This window comes from Nycticebus coucang, chromosome 4, assembly GCF_027406575.1.
Source record: "Nycticebus coucang isolate mNycCou1 chromosome 4, mNycCou1.pri, whole genome shotgun sequence".
Taxonomy (NCBI): domain Eukaryota; kingdom Metazoa; phylum Chordata; class Mammalia; order Primates; family Lorisidae; genus Nycticebus; species Nycticebus coucang.
In genome coordinates this window covers 69,260,562-69,286,347 of record NC_069783.1, presented here as the reverse complement: position 1 = coordinate 69,286,347, position 25,786 = coordinate 69,260,562, and the positions used below count along the sequence as shown (strand labels likewise).

The 25,786-nt window shown below is 45.0% G+C and overlaps 1 protein-coding gene across 2 annotated transcripts in view; it reads left to right on the top strand.

Moving 5' to 3' along the window:
* TGFA (transforming growth factor alpha) overlaps positions 1 to 25,786 on the top strand; it is a 101,655-nt gene that overhangs the window by 25,223 nt on the left and 50,646 nt on the right. For both annotated transcript variants that reach the window (XM_053589620.1, XM_053589619.1), the window contains exon 2: positions 7,931 to 7,984. In XM_053589620.1, the coding sequence (XP_053445595.1) occupies positions 7,931 to 7,984 (54 nt within the window). The remainder of the gene's footprint in view (positions 1 to 7,930; positions 7,985 to 25,786) is intronic.

Sequence of the window (25,786 nt, the reverse complement as noted above, 5' to 3'; positions counted from 1 at the left end):
GCTTTGGCTAAGGATGATGCTTCTTTCACTCCCCCATGGATGATTCTGTGTCCTAATGAGACTATTTAAATATCATCATTAAATAGAAGACACATGTTAACTTATTGTACGTCACTCAACCATGCTACACGTTTCTTTGTATCCCCTCCTTTACTCTGCAGACCCCCAGTGCAAGAGATGCATATCTTTATCTCCTTTATAGGAGCTAAACAAAGGTCAGGATCTGAGGGCATGAGTCCAAGGGGCCAAGATGAGGGGTCAGGGTGAGGAGCTGTTAGCAGAGAAAGGGGGCAGTGCCAGGCAGCTGGGGTCAGAGTACATTGAAAAGGGTATGGGAGGAATTTAGGTAGAAATGGGGTCTGGGGCCAGCTTATGGATTTAAAAATCTCTGCTTAAAACAAAAAAATCATTTATTGAGTACCTACTATTTATATAATAATGTGCTAATATATGTCAGGAAAACAAAGATGGAAAAACCATAATTCTACCCCCCAAATAAATAAATAAAATAAAATCTCTGCTTAGGACTTTGGACTGGTTCTATCTCTGCACTGGGCTCTGTAAGCAATGGGGAGCCCATGGGGAGTTTAGAAGACAGGGGTGATATGGTCCGGCAAGCTCACTCTGGCTGCAGGAGCAAAGGTTGTGTGTGTTGGGGGGCGGAGGGGGAGCTGGGAGCTGCTGGCAAGAAAAACCAGTTCAACAGCTATTGTGATGGCCCAGGGAGAGATGATGAGGCCTGAATTGGGGCAGCAGCAGTGGGGATTCAGGGGAATGGATAAGATGGGCTGTGTGGAGGCTGGGTGTGTGGGAGGGCTTGGCTTGGATGGGGCAGAGGAGAGGAAGGGGCTGAGAGTGACTGTTGTGGCTTTAGCCCCACCCAGGACCAAGGAGGAGGCAGGGAGGAGTAGAGGAGAGTGGTGGGCATTGGAGATGGTGTCTGGAGCATGGAGGCAGGAAAAGCACCCACAGGAACACAGGGTCAGTCTAGCGCCTTGGTGGTCTGTAGCGCTGATGTCCGCAGCCCATGCTTGTCTGCCTTTTCTGTCGTATGAAAGATTCATTTTTCTCTGGTAGTGTGGCTATTATTACTGTCCCTGTGGCTTGGACATTTTAAGGATAAGTCACAGGTCTCAGGTTTTTTTTTTTTTTTCTTTTAATTTACTGAGGGTAGGAAGGTGCTCAATATGATTAATTAATGTAAGTAAATAGCAATTTTTAAAACCCTCAACATGTGCAGTATTTCAAAGCCGGTGCATGGAATATCAATGGCCTGCAGCCAAGCAACCCTGGGGCCTGAAGTCTTCTAGGTGAGCTCTGGAGGGAGAGGGCAGGGATGGGGATCTTGACCACCTCCTCCTTGTACTGAACTTACTGGGAGTTATGATGAAACAAGCCAAGGAGAAAAACCAAGTCGAAGCACCATCAATGGCCATGTTCAGTGGGTGCCCACAGTGGTCTCAGGACCATGTGGCCTCTGTTTTGTTTCGTTTTACTTAATGTTCGCAATAGTCTTATGAAGAGATGTTATCCTTAATTTACAAGTGAGGACACCAAGGCTCAACAAGGTTAGATGGTGGAGCCACGGTCTCACAGCTGAAGGGTGGCAGGGCCAGGATTTGAACTCAAACCAGATGGCAAAGTCTCTGCCATGGCAGACTGAATCCTTCTTAGAAAATGATAGAGGGTTGTGGGGCAGGTACCTGTCTGCTCATTTTTCCTGCCTCCCTGATCTTGAAGTTCATTCTGAATACTTAGCTTTTTCACACTTTCAGATATATTTAGATAGATGTGGAAAGTTCCCATGCACTTTCAGATAAAATTGGCTTATTTTCTGTGATGTCACAATCATGAAGTGGTGCCTTACACTTACCAAGTTGGAATTTGGTGTTTATGGCCACTCCAGAGGTCTCTAGGAAGGGCAGCTGGAGGTCCCAAGCTCATGGACCCTAATGCATTCCCTCATGGATTGTGACACTGGAATATATTGGCAGGCCAACGTGAAGGCTGTATTGCCGTTAGAAATGCAAAGTGCCCTGGTTAGGATCTCAGCTGTCTTCTGGAATATAAATACCTTTTTAAGCTGGAAGACAAAATTGTGATAAACCAAGCCCACACATGGAGACAGTGCATGTGCAGACTTCATTTGGCCCAATCCCAGTTCAAGGCAGGGGATCCATCTACAAGGGTTGGAACGAGGCCAGTGCTCTCCTGGACAGGTGCTTGAGAAAGATGAATAGCCTTGTATCTTCATAGGTGCCTGGAATTTAGAGGCTTGGCAGATCTTCTGGCCCAACTTCATCATTTAGGCAAAGACCCTAAGATTAAAAGAGGTGAAATGACTTACTAACAGTAACACCATTCATGGAAACCTTTGTCTCTGGGCTCCCCCGTTAGTTCTCCATAAGACTCTCTCCTTGGTTGGCAGGGTCCAACCTGAATTTTCAAAGCAATGTTTCAGAGGCTGGATGGTGACAGAAAGAGCCCTCTGCCCAAGTGATTTGTTCGTAAGTCATGGGTTTCTAAACTCCACTCCTTACCATTCCTATAGTTTTCCTGATCCCACGTGGCCAGTTCCTTCACACCTTTCTCATAGCTGTGCCTGACGTCCTCTGGGCCCAGGACACTGGCATTGCTGTGAGTAGGGGCAAATGTAAACTGTCACCTCTTCCTGGGAGGACAACTTGGTGTCTCTGAGGGCAGTCCTCTGACAGGGAAGCCATATGGCTGCCTCAGGCCCTGATACCCTCACCAGTGAGTGGGCAGTGCCAGGGGGCAGCTTTTGGAATCCAGGTCCTGCCAGCTTCCTTCGTGGCCCTTCTCTCCCTTTTCCTCCTTCTTAATCAGTTCTTACCTTGAAGCCAGCAGCTTCACCTGGCTATCAACCTCTTGGATTTAAAAATATTGGCAAAATCATACAATTTGGTAGTTTTTGCTATGCAGTTAAAATTCTGCCATGTTTGCAGATAAAATTGAAATGTCAGGGGCAGCGCCTGTGGCTCAAGGAGTAGGGCGCCGGTCCCATATGCTGGAGGTGGCAGGTTCAAACCTACCCCGGCCAAAAACCAAAAAAAAAAAAAAATATGTCTTAAAAAAAAAAAATTGAAATGTCAGGATGTAATTCATAAGGGGTAATGCCCCAAGCCTAAACTGGCCAGCCCTGTGTTCTCTGTGACCCACATGAGTGTCCCTGCAGAGCTGGGGCTTAACTGTGGGGTGCCCACCCTCAGGCCTCCCTCACTACTTCCTGAGTTCCGGGCCCTTCTTGTGAGCCCCCTGGCTCTGAGCATAGTAGGAGAGGAAGGAGGAAACTAGAATGCCTCCCCCAAATGCCCACACTCCCTTTTGCCCTACTCTCTAGCATAAGTCCCACCCTGAATTTGTTCTTCACCTGAAGGCCTTTCTCACCACCTCCTCTGAATACAGAGCATCCTTCAGCCAAAGGGACCTGCTGCAACCTCTCTCCGTCCTTTCCACACCTCCTTGACAACAAAACCTCACCCTCATCACTGAGAAAGACTGGCTTAGGGGCTCCCCAAAGAGAGGAGAGGGAGAGCACTTAATACTCTGGGGGCAACACCCAAACACTGAGAAGTAGCTAGCAGCCTGAAAGAAAGTAGTGGCTGCTGCAGAGGCGACAACAGGACATGGTCTGCCCTGCTGGGCTGGCCGGGGACCCAAACATGCTCCTTCAGGTCCAGGAGCCACAGCTGAGCATCCCCAGACAGGTGGTTGAGGACTGATGGTGTCCCACCCTGATGGCACAGCCTGGTCTCCATCCAGAAGGGCTAATCCCATGTCAAGTGAAGGGCTGGAGTGGGGGTGCCCTGCCCTGTGCCCTGGGGAGATGGGTGCCTGGCCTCTCTCAACATTATTTCCCCCTGGCACCTTGGTGGATGGGTTTCAGGAACTCACAAGATAAACAGGCTAGCCTCTCTTTTTGTCTGAGCCCCAAGCAGAATTATATACATGGCAACCCTTGTCCTTCAGGGCAGCCCTGAGTTCTCACTGTATATTGGGGGGGTGGGGGAACCATAAGGTTTTTCTTCAGTTGTGTGTGGCTTTCCCCTGACACCACCCCTTCTTTTCATTTTTCTTTTTGAAGTCCACCCTTGGGATTCCCCTCTTTGGAGCTATTGAAACAGAAATAGGATGCTGGAGGAGCAGCCTGTGAGGCGGGGGTTCCTCCCTCCCCACCCCCAGGGCCATGGTAGGCGAGGGCCAGCTTTGAAACTCAGGCCATGGAGCTGTGGCAACAGGTCACCCCACCACCCCCGAGCCAGTGCCCTGTGCATGTCACAGCGCTGGTCCATGTGGCTGTACTCTCCCTGTCTTTCCTTTGTTTCCTTTCTTTTCTTTTTTTTTTGAGACACAGTCTTACTTTGTCGCCCTCGGTAGAGTGCCATGGCATCATAGCTCACAGCAACCTCCAACTCTTAGGCTTAAGCGATTCTCCTGCCTCAGCCTCCCAAGTAGCTGGGACTACAGGCGCCCGCCACAACGCCTGGCTATTTTGTTGTTTTTGTTGTAATAGTTCATTGTTGTCTGGCAGGCCTGGGCTGGGTTCGAACCTGCCAGCCCCGTGTATGTGGCTGGCACCCTAGCCGCTGAGCTACAGGCACTGATCCATTTCCTTTGTTTTGATGAGCCAGCCAAAGCCACGCATTTCTGGAAGGCCTTCCCAGAAACCCAGCTTTCCAAGCACAGTCATGGGGCCGGAAGGCTGGGCCCCTGGTCTTTTGCAGGCAGAGTAGCTGGTGAGCCTGGACACACATACTTTTGTCCCTCAGCAGACTTTGCTCATGGGGAGGAAATTGGAGGCACTTGGAAGATCCCAAGAGGCAATGGATGTGGCCTCCAGAAGAGAGGGATCAAGCTTCACCTGCCGGGCCTGCTGAGTGTGCCGTGTGGACTCATTTGATTGTATCTGAACACACGGCCATCAATGTTTAGTGACCAGGACTGTCTTGTGGGATAGTGACCGAGCACTGTCTTGGGCATGAGAGTTGGACAGGTTTGAGTTTGAATTTGGCTGCCGGAACTTGGGCAAATTTCTTGACCTCTCTCAGCCTCAGTTTCCTCAGCTGTACAATCAGGCATTTCCACCTGCTGGGCAAGAAGGTAGGGAGGCTGGGAAGTGCCTCTGTCATGGGTTACCATGAGGATTGTCTAAGACTACACATGCAAAACCCTAGTGCTGTGCCTGGAACTAGTGCGTGCCCAGCAGTGGTGTACACCCACCTGGGGAGCAAGGGACATGACCCCTGTCTTCTTGGCCCAGGGCCCTCCTGGGGAGCCCACTAGGTAATAAAGGGTTCGTCTCTCATCTCAGGGCCTCCCTGTAAGCCATGCATGAAGCAGGACTACAGAGCAAAGCCTGGGGCATCCAGGAGTTGTTTTCCATGGGAATGTGAAGGTTTAGAAAGGGAGTATTCTTTTCCTGTGGTTCAATTAAAAACCCAGCATCTTTCATCTGTGGAGCATGGTGGTTTTGCAAACTTTAATTTATTCCCAAAACCTCTTTGTGAATTTGGCAGCTGCTGGCTCACAGGTGAGGAGCAGAGGGGGTGAAGTGACTTGCCCGCAGGCTGGGGCAGCAGGTGCCCGTCACACATCCTCATCTTCCTGGTGCCCGTCCGTGCTCTGTCTTTGATACAGCTGTGTGGTATCAGCCTTCTGGTCTAGGTTTTGCTGAAGCAGAGTTTCACGTGCAGCCCAGGAACTGTGCTGACTGTTCACCAGGACTGACAGGATGGGGAGCAGGGAACAAGGCGTGAAGAAAATTCATTAGTTCAGGGCCAATTCTTGACAGTCCAGTCATGCTTCCCTTTGAGAGGTATGCAAAGCATGGCCAGTGTCATCCTTTACATTATGGGTCACTGACTGGCCTTAGCCCAGAGTGGTTTGCAGTGGTGCCAGCAAAGTCAGAATGTGACAGTTCCCGAGCATGGTGTGCAACCACTAAGATTTTTCCTGGCTTGGGTAGGAGTGCCTTACTGTAATGTTTGGTGTGTGGATTACAGAGATACCCTTTTAAGTGTATCTGGAGGAATCCTAAGAGCCTTGTTTCTAAAATTAGCATCTGTTGGACAGCAAGAAAGAATTGCACAGGCAAGACGTGTGATTTTACTAATTTCTTCTCCCCATCCCCCCCTCCCTACCTCCAACTCCGGAACCAAATATCTCAACCAGATCTCTGGTTCAGGACTCCATGAAAGTCTTGGGGAAGTCCACACCAGCCCTCCAGTGAATGCAGTCAGAAATTCTTATGATATTTCTCATTTGAAAGGCCAAAAGGAAAGTTGTAAATATGATGATAGCTTTCTCTGTTCCAAGCATGGTTTTTCTTTGAGAGTCAAGACTTCTATGTCTCCACTTACAGAGCATTCAATCTTTTTTCTTCTCAGCTGCACATTGGAAGGATCAGAGTTGTCTTGAGCCACACATTAAATACACAAACACTAATGAAAGCTGATGAGCAAAAAAATAGGTTTGTGCATACTTTTCACGATATCTGATACCACAGATTAGCAAAAACAGTCCTCAAATAATCTGCATGCGGCCTGTGGGCTTCAGGTTGGACACCCCTGCAAGCTATAGGACAGGGAGCTTCCTGTTAAATGGGGAGTCACATCCGTCCTGTAACAGGTAGAGCTTTGCTTGTTTTCTGTGCCCACTTGATTCACCTCCTGTCTAGGCTAACCTGTAGGAGGCCCAGCCCCTTCACATGGCCACTGTGGCATCCTTTCGTGTTTCGTTTTTGGGAAGTCATTCTAGTTTAGTTCGTGCTGATTGCATAACTCATAAGAGGTTCCTTTTTCATCGGAAGTTTGCTACTCAGTTTCCAGAAACTTCCTTACTGTAAGTGAGGTCACCTAAGGTCATCTGGTGGCAGGGCATGGCCACATGACCTGTGTAATCACACAGAGCCCATGCTCACAAGGGCCCTAAGCTCAGGGTTTAATACTGTATAGTTGCGGTCTTGGAATTCTTGGAGTTTCATCTTTGAATCTGTGTCTTGTAAGCGAAGTCTGGCGAGGCCGTGGAGTGTGCAGCAGGGGACTGGGGGCTTGGAGCCTTGGTCTTCATGATCCTGCCTGCTGCTGTCTTCCTGCCTCCCCTGAGTGGGTTTCTGCCCCTGCCGTGGTCTGCCTGTGGTGGGGCCTGGACACAAGAAAGGCTGGGGTTAGGTGTGTGCTCCCCGTCACTTTCTGGGGCAGGGTATGGTGGCCGCTGGCAGCTCGATGGCATGTTCTGTGGGCAACTGATCGAGGTACCTCATGCATCCTGGAGGGTACAATACCCTTGGGATCACCCATCTTGGGTGGAGGCAGCCAGGCCCTAGGAAGAAGACTCGTTAGGTCACAGTACATTGGTCCAGCTGCTCACTAGAGAGAAAATCCCAGAGTTAGTGGGTCCCTTGCTCACTTTCACATTGGGGGTCCCCTTGCACTTCTGAGGGGCTGTACTTACTCTGTAAGTATCCCCGGGCCCAAAGGAAAGCAATGACATAAATAGTAAATAATAAAATGATGATATGCACAAGAATGTGAATATACCTAGTGTCACTGAAATGTACACTTAAAATGATAAAAATGGTAAGTTTGTTAAGTATATTTTCTTGCTATAAAGAATATATTTGTAAGGTGTTAAAAAAAAGAAAACCCACTATGATGGAGAGAGCCAATGTGGAAGGAAGGAAGAAACTTTATCATTTAGAACCTTTAATGGGCATGGTTTTCCAGCTTTTGAAACAAGGGATCCCAGTTTTCTCTCTGCACTGAGCCTCACAAGTGATCTAGTTGGGCCCCTCTGTTGACCACTTTGTGAAACTACCAAGCCTTTGCCTTTCAGAGGACCTGGCCTGGAATCCTCTATGACACTGATTGCTGAGCAGACTCTTACCTTTTCTCTCTTCTCCCCACCACAGGCATCGTGTTGACCATGTGCCAAGCCCTGGAGAACAGCACGTCCCCCCTGAGTGGTGAGTGCAGCTTGTGTATGGGGCCCAAGCTCTCCCCTGAAGAGCTCTTTCCGTGGCCTCCTGACCTTGGAGCCCATGCCCATCTCTCAGCCCTCTCTGCTCCCTCCTCATGGGTCAGGCAGGTCTTAACTGCAATCCCAAGTTGGGGCCATTCCTGCTCCCTCAGGGTCCTCCCCCTCCCCTGTCTCTCTCTCTCTCTTCAGCTGTTCAGGCAATTCATGTGGGCAAGTGCACTAGAAACAGGCCCACAGGACCTGACAACTCAGAACTATCCGTATTTTTCCAGCTCACATCATAGTTCATCTAAAGAAGAACCACATTCCTGAATCTCCTTGTTGAATTCTGCCTGACGATCTTTGTTTAGTTATTTTCTGGTTTATGTTTTGTTATTTACATAATAGTTCTTTTTTTTTTTTTTTTTTTTTTCATTTTAAAGATTCTAAATCAACATACTGGAGAGCCTTGGGAAGTGTAGGAGGCAAACTGCAGGTCCTAGCAGGCCGAAAGCCAGACTCTCCCCTGAGTCTCTTTCAGGTGACAAGTTGCAATGACAGCAAATGCTGATGCTGCAGGGGTACTCCTGGTCATTCCACTCGTCTTGCAAGTCTCATCCATTAATACATACAAGAAACTCTAAGAGACATTGTACCTGTTTCCTTAGGGCCCTGGTGTCGCTCTTGCCTAGGCCTTTGGGGTTTCCCAGGCCCTTCTGGGCTGACCTGATACATTCGTCCAGAAAACAACTGTCCTTCCTGCTTTAGTGACCAACCTCTGTCCCATCTTTCCTTTCTGACTTCCTCATGTGATACCGTCTCAGACATCAAGGAGTTGAGGTTTACTTTCCCTTTTCTCTTGTGATGTGTGGTCAGAAAGCCGCCGCTGAGCCTCCGCTGGTTGCACATTACCCTGTCACTGGCTGAGTGCCACTCTGTGGCCCAAGGTGGTACAAGGGAGCAGAGGCAGTGCCACAGCCCCTAATGTCCAGAGAGCCTAAGCCTCAAAGTCAGCTGCCCGTCTGTGGGGAAGGGAGGTGGCTGTCACCGGCCTCAGTGTTGCTTTCTGTTTGATGGGTCGCTTAGCTATAAAACTTGTGCCTCGGAGTCTTAGAGATTGATGAAATAGCTCTTTCCATTTTTACTTATCTGTGCCCTGCCCCATGAGACCCAGATGTGAATCCACAGAGGGCTGAGGCAAGAGACAAGTCCAAATGGTGGTAAGCTCGTTATAGTCACCCCTTCAAAGGCTTTGTGACCTGTCAACCTTGTTTGCTTAACTTTCTCTTCCTTTAGGGTTACCTTCCTGTCTCCTGGAAGACTGCTCAGGCCTTACCACCCCTCCCCACCTATGCTGTCCTCACCAGACAGGGCTGAAACCCTGCAGTGGGCACAGTTCAGACTGGGGATCAACTTACACCAGCCACTCTCCCTACCTGATGTTGGAGCGAGTGTCTGAGTGTGTCCGACTATCTGCTAACATCAAATTAAGAAATCTTCATCCACAGAAGGAGAGAAGTAATAGCAAACTTGATCCCTGAATACCCGTCATCCAGCTTTGATAATTGGCATCACTCTTTCATTTTTCTTTCATTTATTTCCCCCACCATTTTCATTTTTCCCTTTGCTGAAATATTTTAAAGTAAAGCACATTTGAGTCATAACAGTCAATATGTACATCTAACAGATAACTTTTAAAAACATAACCATAGCTCCATTACTACACTAACAAAGGCAATGGTAATTCTTTTGTGTTAGATCTTCAGATATTGACAGTAGATGCTGCTACACTTAATTTTGTGGTATTTCGTTTTCTTCTGACTTCATTTTAATGTTTTTATATGTTGCTTTCTACTTATTTCTTTCTGGTGAATGGTTTTCTTTTTTGCAGTTTTTGGCCGGGGCTGGGTTTGAACCCACCACCTCTGGCATATGGGGCTGGTGCCCTACTCCTTTGAGCCACAGGTGCTGCCCATGTGAACAGTTTCCATAAAACATAGTCATTTATGTGCTGGGTGACTTTCAGATCTGAGTGCCCCTAACTCCTTAAGCTCTGGTTGGGCTTATTCACTAAATCCCAGAAGCAAACCATCCAGGACTATGTTGAAACCATCCACACCATTTATGTAGACAAATGGGTGGATGGGTAATTTTAGGGAAAAAAACTGTAAGGGCTTTACCCATGACATAAATATGCAAGTCTTTTCATTCTGGGAGTTAGAGAGAATGAGAAAGGTATAATGGTTATAAGAGAAGTTTTGGTACATTTCTGAATGACAGCCCTGGAGCAGTGGGCGACAGGAATGCACAGGTGAAGCCCTGACATTTTAATGGAATAATGTGGAGAGAAAATTGCCAAGTCTATGTGCCAATCAGGGGAGGCATGGGGTCTTGAAAGACCATGGGGCAATGATCCCATGTGGCTTTCTTGTGCATTTCAAAAAAAAACAAGTTCCAAGTTCCTTCTTGGTGGGGTTTCTTTCTTAGATCCCCAAGTATGGAGGGCAGATAACGCCAGAGTCATAGGAAACTGGTCTTGTCAACAGTAAATGCCTCTCAGACATCTCCTTTGAATGGGACAGTGGAGGGTCTTAGGCTGGAGGTCAGGCATCCTGGGCGTTGGGCCCACTTGGCCTCAGTTTTTTCAAGTCCCTGGGCAAGTTGTTCATCTGGTTCCTGTTTGGATGCGTTTCCTCATCTATTGGACTTGAATCAGGAATGACCTGTAAGAGTTTTCACGTGACCTGTCTGAGAGATTGGCATCTCTGATAAGTTGGAGAGCTGTGCTGAGAAGGACATAAGCCTTCAGGCTTTTAGGAAGTACTGCAGTGACCAACTGGTGATGCCCACTGTGGCCCAGGGTAGGGCCGTGGTAGTGTTACTGCCACGTATTGGCTTCTCCAGCAACTAGATGCTATTTCACAGCAAGTTTGAACATTCTAGTTGCTGGAACTGTACCCGGGAGCAGGCCTTCTCTGCCTGGCCCTCAAGGAGCCCCCACACAGGTGAGAAGAAACATGAGAACCCACAACAAGACCACCGGACGATGGGGTGACCTCGGCTGACTGCCTAGTCAGTGCGCGATTTAGAAAGGAATTGCTGTGGGAGAGAAATCAATAATCTGGGGGTTAAGACAGTATTTTTAATCTGGTTGGTGTCCATTTGTAGAGAAGACAGAAAAACATCAGCTGGAGGCGGGACGAGGGTGGCAGCACCTATGGCTTCAGAACATGTCACACCCTCCCAAGGAAGGAATTACGACCTATCTTCAAAAGGCACTTGTTAATGCCCCTTAAAAGGGACAGAGTACACCCAGGTTAAGAAGTTGTTGGGTGGCTGCTTGCTTAACCCTCAGAAATGTTGCAAAGTTCCCAGCCCGCCCATCTGGTTTTCATATTTTCATGAGACTCACTCTAAAGACTGAGGGGGTGTGGTCAGGGCCTTGCTCAGACGCCCAGGAGCCAGGCTCCAGGCTGCCCTCTGCTATCTGCCTTGCTTGATCTGGGTACCCAGGGCATCTTTAAACCGCCGAACTTCGGCTCCTTCCTCTTGCCTGTGTCTGATGGCATTCACCTAGAATTGGGGCATGTTTTGAAGGCTTGCTTCATTTAGTGTCTGGGAGACTTTTCAGAGGTGGTGATGAAAGAACATGGAAATTTTACAGTGGGGTTATTCATGGAAAATGTCACCATTATCATCTGACTTGGGGAGAAGAAGACGGTCAGATTTGATGGGGTCCCTGGCGGTGAGTTTGGGCTGGGGGTGCACAAAGCAGATGATGGTGAAAAGTCTTTTAAGCCTTTACTTGTTTGGAAAACAGGTAGGACGTGGGTCACCCAGCAAGTACAGGATCTGGTATTTCTCTGTCACCTAACAAAAGCTTTTCAGAACTGCAAACTGCTTCCCCATTCCATTGTCTAGAGTTTTCCCACGTGGAGCTGAAGTCATTCTAAAATTAGAAGGCTCACGTGTTCTACCCAGGTACATGCTTCACCTGCTCCAGATATGTGTCTATAACAGGAGAGACTTGATGTGCCTTCGTTTGGGGATAAAACCACCTACACCTGTGTGTGCTTGCTTTAGCGACTGCTTAGAAAAGCATTAGGACAGAATGAGAGACTCTTCCTTTCCCCTTCAGGATTTATCCTTGTCATCCACTTGCTCATTTCACATTCTACTTTTTGCAAAGGAACTTGTGCTAGGTCAGTTGCTTTTCGTGCAAAGGCTGCTCAGTGCTCAGGGTAGTAGACAGAACACAGGATATGGAATCAAGAATCATAACTCTGACTCTGACTGAGAGACATTAACAGAGTTGTTAAATCTTCCTGAACCTCATTTCTCCCATCAATTAGATGAAAGAGTGGGATTAAGTTAGTGTCTTTTCTAACTGTGAGTTTCAAAACCACTTTAATGGGTTATGACTAACATTTTTAAAATATGAAATTGAGTAGCTTAGAATAGAAAATTTCAGAGTGCCTTACATGGAGGAAGGGCAGGTACCATTTCGTGGTTCTCTTGTTTTAGTTATTAATAGATTTGTGTAGTGGCATTCTGCACCATTTTACTTGCATAAATCATGTCCATACCGCATCCTCTATTTGCAGAACTTAGATGCTTACAGAGTAAGTACCATAATCTTTCCAGACCTGTACCTTCCCCCACACACAAATGCCCCTCCTCTTTTATAGTTGTCTGGTCCACCCCTAATTTGACAGCAATCCTTTTATTGTATTCACCTTCATCAAGTCTTTCCAGAATACTCAGCTTATAGAAACAACACCTCTTTCCTTAATGCACAGATATTTTGTTAATTTGCATAATATGTAATTAAATTACGTAAACGCAATAATGAGTTCAACTGACATAAACAAGTTTGGGAACAAATACAAATGACCTCTTGGTAAATACACAGCTTAGCTGGTAAGAACAGACATAGGCTGGTAAACTAGAGTAGCCAACTAACTGAGCTTTTGCATGCTGAGGGCATTGGTGTATGCTTTAGCAAGGAATGGAGAGTATGGGGCTGGGGAAATCAGGGTCTTGGTTTAAGTAGACCTCAGGTAAGAGAGCCTCTCCCGTCTTTGGGATAAACAAGGCAAATGACAAAACTTGATTCTAAAAATCTAAGCCGATAGAAGGCTGAATATTCTTCTACTTTTAGTTTTAAATACTTATTTGACACACATTTAGGTACTCCCTCATACCAGGTGTTGTGTTCAGCCTTGAGGTCCACGTGAGAATTAAACATGAGCCCGCCCATCAGAGGGCATCAGCTTGGGCAGATAATGGTGATTTTTGACAACTCAAAGGTCAATTAGAAACATAGACAAAGCCATGATTTACCATGATGGATTTCTTTGAAGAAAACAGCACCCCTGCCATGTTCAGACTTCCATTTTTAATCTGAGTTCCAAACTGCGTACTTTACATTCTCTTTGTTAAATTGCTTCTTGCTCGGTTTTAAATTGCTTTCTTGCTGGGTCAGTGTTCTGATTAATCACTCTTCTGGGCTGTGGCTGATATCTGTGAAGCTGGCAAAGAGGATAATTCTGGCAGGTACCTTGTGTCGTAAGAACAGAACCTGACAGCACATCAGCCTAGATACTGGGAGGTTGCTTGTAAGGAGTCAGCCCTCAGAGAATCCAAGGATATGCTGCCCAGCCAGGCCCCAAGCAGTGCCAGAGTCAGTGAAACTGCAGGGGTCTCAGCTACAGCAGTTTGTGGCTATTTACTCTGTGCCCATCATCAGGATAATTCTAATAGCAACTAATTCCATTGCTGTGCCTCTTAGCTCACAGTCTCTAGGGAATAGGATTAGATTGTCTCTCTTTTTTTGGCAAAATGGCCACTTAGCAGCTGTGGTTGATCTGGGAAGGGAAGGCTGCAGGTAAAGGAGGTGCCAGAGGGTGGCATAGGCCTCGGACAAGGCAGATTTCCTCGTTAAACATGGAGGAAACAAATATTTAGTGAGCACTTATTATATGCCAGGCCCTGATCAAAACAAAGGCCCTATTCTCAAGGACCTTATACGTACACTTCCCTGGAAAAGATAGGCGTAATATGATATCTTAAACTATCAGATTGGCTTTTTTTAAGAATGGTGATACTGAACACTGCTGTGGGTGACATGCCACAGCTCACATACATTGCTAACAGGTGTGGATATTGGCATAGCCTTTCCAAAAAATAGCTCGGCATTGATAGTGAACTTAATTCCATTGTATTAGTAAGAAAGAATTTTACAACTGTGAATGCCCTGTGACCCAACAATTGAACTTTGAGGAATCTGTTTTACAAAAATAATCAGAAATGAAGTTCCTATCCATTATACTGAAAAGGAGCCAATTTAAATGTCAGCAAGAAGAAGATAGTCATGGAACAAGTAGGCTACTATGTGCCCTTTAAAATCATGTTGATGAGGAATGTTGAAGGATAAGGGGAAATGCATATGATATATACAGAGAAAAAGTAGGATATTAAATTGAATATATGTGTGTAACTCGAATCTGTAGGCTATACACACAGATGCAAAAATACAGGGCAAATATAGTGTTAACATTAAATTTCTTTGGTTAATGAGGACATAAGTGATTTTTGTTTGCTTCAGACTTTCCTGTTTTTCCACAGTATTGACAAAGAAAGAAGAGGCAGTGAATGGCTTTTTGCTGCCCTGCAGGTATGGCAGCCAGCATGCCCTGCATGCATCTGTCACAGAGGTTCAGGCCGTACTGCTGTTTCTGGAACACAGAGTCCTGCCACACTGGCCTCATGTGAGAGCCGCCCTAATTCCTGCAGTGTGGTACCCAGGCCTCGCTCCCCTGCACAGCAGCCTCCCAGGGACCTCACTGTCGGGATAGATTGTTCCCAGCACTTACCAGTTCACCTCAGAGTTCAGGGGATGCTCATTCCAACTCTTCTTCGCATGATCCACTTTGCAGAAATTTCAAGTACTTGATACCTTTAGGTGTCAACAGAGAAGTTGGGCCTTTCTCTCTCAAATATGAAGACTCTGAAACTAGACAGTTTGAGTCAAATTCCACCTCTCCCGTTTAGTAGCTGTTCAACCTTGGGAAAGTTACTCAACCTCTCTGTGCCTTGGCTTATCTGTAAAAATGGGAATAATAATACCTACTCATAGGGTGGATGTGAGGATTGAGAACTTACTATTAATGTGTATAAAGCACTTGAAACTATACAGTGTCCCCAAAGTCACTACACATAAGGAAAATGGGAAATTGTGGCTAAAAATGTACCTTTGTTTATAAAATGGTCATTAAAAATTTTTTTAAATATTTACAAAATATTCTCTATCACTAGAGAATAGACAGTGCTACTGTCACTACTCTTACTATCATTACTGGGTGACCTATATATTGTAAAGCAAAACCTGTGTCTTTAAGGTGCTAGTTACCACCCAGAGTTAACCCCTAAGCCAATGGTTCTCACACTTCAGTGAATATAGCTGTCAACCTCCAGATTCCTGGGCCCCAGCACATGCAACCCAGAAATCTGCATTTTTAGTCCTCAACCACATTTGTTGGAGCTCAGTAGGAAGATGAGGCTGAATGGCACATGTCCTTGTAAACTGAGATGCTGTCACCATGAGGTCCCCTCTTCACAGTGCAGGATCCAGGAGTCTGAAGTGTGAGTGCTCCAGGGCTGACTTCTAGCACTCACCTAGGATCTTGGTAAAGAGAAGTCAAAAACTTCAGAACTTGGGTCATCACTTCAGACATCCTCTTTCTCACCAGCCTTGTTGTGATGAAATGATGAACACAGTGGTTTGGGGGTAAAACATCAGCTTTGTTTTCCAAGAGCACAAGCCAGAACCCCTGGCTCTGAGTTTGAAGATCAGCCTGGAGCATCTGGGTATTTACTGGGGAAGAGACTTCCAGCTGCTCTACTCCAGCCGGGCTCATATGTCCAGTTAGCAGACTCTGCAACTGTTTGTTTTGCAGATTCATTCTGCATCTCCCTTCTTAGTTTCCTGTCTTGAAAGGCCCAATTCCCTTATCAGATTGTGAAATAGAACACAATTTCACACATTTGGCCATTTTAAGACCACGTTGCCTTGACTAAAATACTTCCTAAATACCGAAACACAGGGGAAAATGGATAAGATGAGCTTGACTGGAGGGCCTCAACTCTACTTTCACGCTGGTCTGACTTAGCCTGAGTTTTCTCTTCCCATTTGTCACTTAGCAGCTTGACAAGGAATCCCTCTTTCTGAGTCTTTTTCACCTTGATTTTGGGAAGTTTGGAATCTAAACTCCCTGCCTTGCATAGAAGGTCTAGGGAGATATTTCTGAGATCTTGAAAGTGGAAGATAATTATATATTGCATGAAATCTGCCACAAATCCATCTTCCTGGTGTTCTGAGGGATGACAAATAGAAATATATGTTATGAATCACATAACAGCCCCTGGGAAACTCTATAAAGTTGTTTCTAGCACGCTTTCCGCCTGGTATCCTACTGTTAGTAAAGAAACCCAGCCCAACATGATAAAGGCTCCAGAAACCTAGATGCACACCTGACAAAATGATCACCAGATGGTAGTTGTCACTATGGGCAGTTTCCCAACTATTTAACCCTTGATCGGTACTTCCCAACCTTTTTCAGAATAAACTTACATTTTTAACATCAAAAGTGTGTCAGGCCCCATAGGTAGTAGTTGTGCCTTTAGTATTAAATTATATTACATATTAAATGAATTAATATATATAATGGTCAAAAGCTGTTAGGAGAACCCAGAAACACTTTTAAATGAATTGTATTTTATCAATCACAATAAAATTCATGCAAGAATATTATGAACTAACACAGAGCACTCACTATATGCTGGGTGCTGTTTCATATATACCTATTTAATTCTTACAACAACTCTAAGAAGAAGGTCCTATTATTAGTTCCATCTTAAAATTGGCAACATTGAGGCCCAGAGAAGTTAAATCACTTGCCCAAGGTCACATAATTTGAAAGTGACGGAGCTGGGATCTGAGCCTGGGTAACTGGCTGAAGAGCGATAAGCATTTCATCACCATGCTTTAAAAACTCACTCAGAGATGCACAGATCTCTCACTGAGACCACAGATAATATTTGAGGGGAGATTTATACTCTGCATTAAGTAACTCTGCAACTCTTTCTTCCCCTTCTCCAAGACAGATTGGAAACTACTTTCTTGGATTTTTAATCCTCCATTTCATTAAAAATTCAACATACATCTTAAAGTATGTGTGTATAATCGCACATGTGTATGTGCGCATGTAAGTGTACACAGAAGCTTTTATTGATCTTATCACTTATTAATCCTATGGGTAGAGTGCTGTGGCATTCTACCAGGGTAACAACTTGAGACTCTGTCTTGAAAAAAAAAAAAAAATATATATATATATATATATAAAATATGTATGTATAAAGAACTATTCCACAGTTTTGTGACTTTGTTCTGAGTATCTAAATTCTTTTAAGTGTTTCTGCACTACTATGGTCACAGATAAGTGTTTGCTAAAAGATTCTTTTCCTAAACCTATTTAAGATGACTGTGTTGATAGGCTTAATGAAGCACAAGAACTTACAGGACTCCGAAGTCACAAAGTCAGTGGGGATGAATCACAGATCTCCTACTCTTTAGCTTTACTATGTGCGCAGTGTTCCCAGCTGCTAGCCTCCTTACATAGGTAGCCAGTGGACATGGTCTCTAGGTTAGAGTTTCACTTTACTTGATTTCCACTTCTCATTAGCAGGTGAGAGAATTACACCTTTTTCATTACTTGACTTTGGCTTGATGAAAAGTTACCTAAAAATAAAAGTCATAAGAATTTGCTGACAGAGTGGTTAAAGTGTGGAGCCAGAGGGCCTGGGTCCGGATCCTAACTGTGCTGCCCCTTGGGGACTATGACCTTAGGTGAGTTCCTTAGCTCCTATATGCCTCAATTCCTCCATCTGGAAAGTGGAGATAACAATGGAACCCCCTCTCCCGGGGTAGTCATGAGAATTAAATGAGATGATGTAAATAAAGTGCTTAGGACAAGGCCAGGTAAGTCCCATGTAAGTATTTGCTACATAAATTTTTTTGTTTAGACTTACAAAGATAGAAAGAGAGAAAATAACAGCATATGTGTAAGAAGTATCTGAAATACCAAGATGGCCACAGTCAGTTGGTGGCAGAGATGTGGTTCAAGTTGTAAAGGACATTGACGGGGTAAATCGCATAACTCAGTGCTAAGGAGTGCCCCTTGATGCTTAAAGAATGGGGAAGCATCACTTTGCCTATTGGGAAGCAGCACTGTGGAACCTGCTATTCCAGTAGATGCTAAAAAATAAACCTGTGCTTTAGAATTACGGTACCCAACATAGAGGGACACAGTTTACACCCTCAGTGGTCTTTCTTTTTAAGTTGTGGGTTTATGGCTTTGTTTTGTTTTAAAAGATAAGGTCTCATTCTGTTGCCCAGGCTAGAGTACAGTGGTGTGGGGGTAACTGGGACCACAGGCACGTGCCGTAACAACTGCCTTCCCTGTGGGAGATGTGGGGTGTTGCACCCTACTTATTCTAAGAAGCAAGATTCAGGAGGAACTGAGAGAAATTGAAGGGAACTACCAGGGATGTTCAGTGAAAAGGCTGATGGCCAAAGAAGTGGAGACACAGGGAGGGATGACAGATCTCAGCTCCCTAGCCAGCAAGGGGCACCTGTGAGCACAGAGGTGGAAACAGCATGACCACTCCATTGTTTGAAATACAAATGGGTTGTTCTCACTTTGTGTGCAGGGACACGTTGATGGTCACAGGTGGTGACTGTTCATAGCAGTTTATGTGGGAAAAATTCTCTCCTCATTTCCCTTTTGATGCTAATGCTGTAAGAATTGAAGTGGGAGAACAGGTTAGAAATGTACGAACATGGAAAAATAACTAGATCCCTAAACAGAGAGTATTCCTAATTAAGGAACTAGAGCTATTTGGGATTAAATTCTTAACCATCCAAGGAATAATGTGGGAAAAAAATCGTGTCTTTTCAAATAGCCGAGCATTGTGGCAGGCATCTGTGGTCCCAGCTACTTGGGAGGCTGAGGCAAAAGAATCACTTAAGCCCAAGAGTTTGAGGTTGCTGTGAGCTGTGATGCCATGACACTCTACCGAGGGCAACATAATAAGACTCTGTCTCCAAAAAAAAAAAAATCATACCTTTTCTAAAAAAGAAAAGGTTCTTTGGTCTGCTAGAGAAAAAGGATGATACTATACAGAAGGGCTCTTTGGGCCAATTTAAATTGACTTGCTTTTTAAGTTGTGGGTTTATGGTTTTATTTGTTTTGTTTTAAGAGATGAGGTCTCATTCTGTTGCCCAGGCTAGTGGTGTGAGGGTAGCTGGGACTACAGGCATGTGCCACAACGCTTTTTGTTGGCCGAGATGGTCTCAAACTCCTGACCTCATCCTCCCAAAGGGCTATATTACAGGCATGAGCCGCTATGACTGGTCTCTTTCTAAGTATTTTTATGACTGAGCAGGAGGGCTTACTGAGGGCTATACTGGACATTAGAAATGATCAAGGGACAGTCAAAGCCCTCAGGTGCTTTTAAGTCAAGAGATGAGGAGTAGAAGTGCAAACCATTATCCAAGTTAAATGACCACCAGAGTTCCAAACAAATTGGTGTTAGGCAGGGCTGGGTGCAAGCTGTGCTCTGCCTGAGGGCGCCAAAGAAGGCTGCCTAAAGGAGCAATTTCTTTTCTTCTTCTTTTTTGCTAGCAAATAGCACTTTAAATTGTTTTTAATTTTTTAATTGAAAAATAAAAATCTAATCTTTACTCAAATATGTATACATTGAGGAATGGCTAAATTGAGCTAATTGGCATGCATTTTCACAATCTTAACCAGGCATCCTCAAACTTTTTCAACAGGGGGCCAATTCACTGTCCCTCAGACCATTGGAGGGCTGGACTATAGTTTTAAAAAAAAAAAACTATGAACAAATTCCTATGCACACTGCACATATCTTGTTTTGAAGTAAAAAAACGGGAACAAATACAATTCATACCGCCTTATGTGGCCCACGGGCCGTAGTTTGAGGACCCCTGCTTAAGGCCGTCATCTCTCACCATCTACAAAAATCAACACAAATTGATAAAAGACTTAAATGTAAATGTAAGACATGAAACTGCTAGGAAAAAACAAAGCAGAAACCTTATAATATTGGTCTGGGCAATGACTTTTTGCATATGACCTCAAAAGCAAAAATACACGAATAGGATTACATCAAACTGAAAAGCTTATTACAAGCAAGGAGACAAATCAACAGAATGCAGACACAACCTACGGGATGGGACAATGTACCTGCTGGCCTTCTGTCTGGTAAGGGGCTACATGGAAGCCTACATGTAAGGAACTCACATAACTCATTGCGAGTATGCCCGTGGTGGGCTTACTAGAAGGATAGAGAGCCCCCTTTGACTTAGGATACAGTCGAGGTGGCATCAGACAGCCTGTTTTACTAGGGAAGGAGCTTAGCTGAGCATCCCTTACTGGTGAAAATGATCAGCTGTGGTAGACAGTGCTGGTACTACAGGACTGTCCTAACAGTTGGCTCTTGTAAAAAGTAGTACTGATTAAGCCGAAGGAATTCTCCAAAGTTGAATTAGCCCCTGAACCAGGACATTGTTGGGGGAGAGGACATTGACAATATCAACATTTTAAAGTATCGGTGTGTTTTTATTGGTGTTCAGAGACAATTCAAAATCTGGCCCAGGGAGAATGCTCAGTTAATATTTAAGAGAAAGAGTTTCTATGCTCAGGCCACTTAGCATGTGTATCCTCCTTGAAAAGAATTTGTCTCTAGAATTCTCTGGCAGCTCTGTCTAGAACTCCACTGTCCAATATAGTAGCTACACATGGCCGTGAAGCACTTGCCATGTGGCTAGTACAAATTGTGTCTCTGTACTTGTGAGAATGCCTCATGTGGAGAACAACTTGACCTTTAAGATCCAGGTCACGCATCTCCTCCTTCAGAAAGCTTCCCTGACCCCCTTTGGGCAAAAGTACTTGTCCTTCTTCTGTCTATCCCCTTGTTTTTGAAATATTTGGTTTTTTTCCTGCTGTCCCCTCTCTGACAGCTTCTTGAGGATAAGGGACTGTGTCTTGTTCATCTCTATATAAGATGAACCTCTAGTGCAATGTTTTTCAATCTTTTTTTATCTCACAGCACACTTGAACCTATAGTTAAACTTCCATGGCACACTTAAATTATGTTGATCAAAAAAAAAGTAAAAAAATACACTTACTATGCTTTGAACTTCTTTTGAAAATAATTTAGGCTCAGTGCCTGTAGCCACATACACTAGAGCTGGGGGTTAAAACCCAGCCCAGGCCTGCCAAACAACAATGACAACTACAACAAAAAAATAGCCAGGTGTTGTGGCGGGCGCCTGTAATCCCAGCTACTTGGGAGACGGAGGCAAGAGAATCGCTTAAGCCTAAGAGTTGGAGGTCGCTGTGAGCTGTGATGCTACAGCACTCTACTGAGAGCAACATAATGAGACTCTGTCTAAAAAATAATAATAATAATTTAATGGATGATCTTTAAAAATGTTTGCAGCACACCTAAGATCCTCTCATGGCACACCAGTTAAAATCACTGCTCTAGCGCAATGCCTGACATGAGATAGTTGAGAGAATAAATGAATAGTTGCTCTCTATAGCTCACCAATTTTTTTATAAAGATATGAGGCACAGAAAGTTAATGTGTTGGGCTTACTTCTGAAAGTGAGAGCCACAGGCTGTTGGTAGAAGAATCACCTAGAATGCTTGTAAAAATTCAGATTCCTAGGAGTCACTGTAGACCAGCAGGTTCGGTCAGAAGATGTTAGGTTATGCTGCAGTAAAAACATGTCCTTGGTTTAATAGCGAGTTTTACTCTTATTCAGTGTCCACTGTGCCCTGGGTGACACTGCAGAGAAACTGATAGTTCAAATCAGACATCCTTATCAGCAAGTGGGTGTGAGGACTAGAACCAGAATGGGATGCTCCCACTCAGATATGTGTCACTTTTCAATGCTTCTATTTCAGTGTCTGAAGTAACTCACACAGCCAGGCCTAAGGGCGCAGGGAAGACCAAGCTTTCTGTGTACTAGAAGTAGAGACAAGCATATGTCAGTAAGCACTAAGAACGTCTGCTGAATAAGCCAAACGCAAACCTGAGGTGGGGCCTGGACATTTACACTTTTATCTCCCTTGGTGATTCATACTCACCCTAACTTTGAGCACCACTGGGTAGGTGCTCAAAGGAGTTGAGGAGTCCTCAACCTTGGCTTCACATTAGAATTACCCAGGGAGTTTTAAAAACACCAATACCTTGGCTCCATCCGTCCCAGAGACTCTAAAGTACATGGTCTGGGGGTGGAGTCCAGGCCTCAATAATTTGTATGACTCCCCAGGGATTCTGCTATGGCTAAAGGTAAAAACCCTGGGTGTGAAGAAAAAGAGGATCCTTAAATCCTGACTCTAATACACACCGAGTCTTGCTTTGAATAATTGTTGATGCCAGTGAAGATCAAGTGAACATGAGAGTATTTGTCAACTACAGTGTGGAACAAATACGTGGCATCAGCCATTATCCATTGGCAGGTGTGGGCTTTACCCAGCTGGATCTGTGAAGCTGTCATGTACTCAGGATGTGATCTCCCTCCCCCATGCAAGCCAGGGGAGCAGGGCGGCATCCACCACACCTTCATACCTGCCTTGTCCTCCCTCTCCGCCCCTCCACTTGTCCTGGTGATGAAAGGGAAAAAAGAGAAGAAAAATTCCTTCCTTGTCTTTTTTTGTTTTCTTCCCTTTCTCCACCCTAATCCAAAATCCTTAACTTAGAGCTTTTATCCTGCCATCCTCTCTCCCAGCCGTGGTTCTTAACTTTCATTCAACCTGAGATGTGCCTCACACCTCTCTGCAACCCAGTGTCCGGTCGCTTCTCATGGCCTTTTCCCCACCTGACACCCTAGTCCCATGCCAGGAAAGGCAGCTTGTGCTCTAGCCCCAGGGGAGCCTGGTGCCTGCTTGCTGGTGGCTGGAGCAGCACAGGGAATCCATATTCTCAGAAAACCTGTACCCAACGCGTTGTTCATAGTAGTGCTATTAAGGATGGCAGATGAGGCAGGGTGCTGTTGGAGAGGTAAGGTGTGCAGCAGGAAGATCAGCTCTGGGGGGCTGGTGTAGCATTCTCACCCACTCTTTATAATACTCCATTTCCTTTGGATTCTGAGATCTCATCAGCTGATTGCAAACAAGTTTTTGAAATGCTACCATTCTGTATGCTGGAAATCGTACCGAAAGTCTGTCGTTGTTTTTTTTTTTTTCTTTATAAAAATTCCATGTCCGCTTTCTTTCATTGGCAAAGCTGGCTTAATACTGAAATAAGCTGTTTTTAATTATTTTTCCTCTTGAGTCTAACAATTTTCAAGGTAGAACAATGCAAGGCAACCTCACAGTACCTAACTGTAACATCTTTTATGAAAATGCAGATTGGTGTGTTTAATATGAGTTGACTTTAAAAATGAGGGAAAGAATGCTTCGGCCATGATGATATAGGTCCTTCAAAATGATTATTACCAGTCAAACTCAGCTGATATGGCCGAGGTTCTTGACAGCGCAGGTGTTATATCAAGCAGCAGATTTCAGGTCACCATAGCCTTCAGAAGCTGGTGGACACTTTCTCTTATGCTACCCACCAGCCTGAGCCTTCTTTCCATAGCTGGTTCTTAATCAGAAGTTGGCAGGGCTCCGCTTCTTGTAGCAGGGACCCCTGGTGCAGGTTTTCTTATCCCAGCACCTCCCACATAGGAAGTAGATTCTTTCCATTGTTTGGGGCATGATTTTAGTTGGTATAAACATTGGAGATTCACTGAATTCAACAGAAAAGCTTAGCAATCTTAAAATGAACCTCCAAACATAAGATCTCTGTGGTATATTCTGTTGCAAAGAAAATAGTTGCAAATGTGTGCAAGATTCTGGTTTAAATGGCAAGCCCAATACCATATGCCCACATCAACAACAGTTACAAGAACTGCCATGGTAACGTGCCCTGCAAGGCGCCTGCTCCCTCTCCATCCGTGGCTCACACCTCTTTTCTTACCTTCTGTGCTCCAATTCCCTGGCATCCTTGCTTTTTCTCAGACCCTTCTCTAACCTCTAGACTATTGCACTTGCCTTTCCTTCTGCCTGGAATGCTCTTTCCTCAGTTTTTCCCACAACTGACTCATTTACGCCCTTTGGGTCTAGATGTGCTCACCATCTCAGATGTCCCCAGTATGGTGACTTCAGGCAGTTGCGCCTCATCACATCTCCGTGCCTTTCCTTCATAGCACTCAATGCTATCTTTAACGATTTCAATTTGTCTGTTTACTTATTTGCCTGCCTCCCCCATCAGACTTAAGTTCCTTTAGGGCAGAGCTCTGTCCGTCTAGTTCATTAACGTGTCCCCAGTGCCCAGTGCAGTGAGTGAGTGAAGGAAGGAAGGGCTATTAAAGCACCTTACCAAGTGCTTTGAACAACTCGTTTCACCTTTACAACATTATCTGTTGATACAATGGGAAATTGAGGCCCAGGGAGTTTCAGAGACTTGCCCAACATCAGAATTAGTAAGTGACAAAGAACCAAGATTGGATCTAAGGGCTACCCGCCTGCTAAAGTTCATGCCAGAGCCGGCTGTGAGGTTATGGTTCAATCCTCGATTTTTGCCATGTTTTTGTATCTCCTCACGTACGTCGGTAAGGAAATATTTTGTTTTTTTCCTGAGGCTCAAAGCTTTTTGTTCATGGCCTTTGAAATAGGTTCTTTGCTACTGTTTTCTACAAAAGAACTTAGTGGTAACAAGGAAGCATTCTAGGGGAGGCATATTTGGGAGGGAACTATAGAGATCCACATCTTAAAATCTACTTGTTGGAAAAATTATTATGGCAGCAATCGGAAAACAAAGCCAGGCTCGAGAGAACAATGTTGATGCTCTGGCAATATTACCTCCCTCCCCCAGTTGCAGGAACTTCACAGTTCACATGTGTGGGGGCAGCGGCAGCTGTGCAGTCTTGTGGAGATTTCTGCCGCTGCCAGACTGGCTCAGTGCTCAGGAGACTCTCACTGGGAAGGAAAGACATCACTTTTTCTACTGGGTATATAATTATATACCAAGAAAATATACACTAACTACCAGGATGTCTATTACAAATATAAAGAGTACCCAATAGGGTATAAGTAAGAAAACAGTAGTTTTCCTATAAACTATCACTAATCAATTTAAAATAGAGGGAGAGGAATGGGGAATTATTGTTCAAAGGATATCAAGATCCGTTAAGCAGGATGATCTGCTTGTACAACATGCATGCTTTATAGTTAACTATATTGTACTATACACTTAAAAATTTAAGAGGACAGGGCTGGGCATGGGGGCTCACTCCTGTAATCCTAACACTCTCGGAAGCTGAAGTGGCTGGATTGCTTGAGCTCAGGAGTTTGAGATCAGCCTGAGCAAGAGTGAGACCCCATCTCTAAAAAATAGCTAGGCATTGTGGCAGGTGCCTGTAGTCCCAGCTACTGGAGAGGCTGAGGCAAGATGATGGCTTAAGCCTAAGAGTTTGAGGTTGCTGTGAGCTGTGACACCATAGCACTCTACCCAGGGTGAGAAGTGCGACTCTGACTTCCCTCCAAAAAAAAAACTTTAAGAGGGCAAAAAAATCACCCCAAAAGAACATCACTATTCATAGCAACAATAACAAATACACTGGAGAAGATGATCTTCACAATAGTTATAAAATACAGACTATAGACTAGGA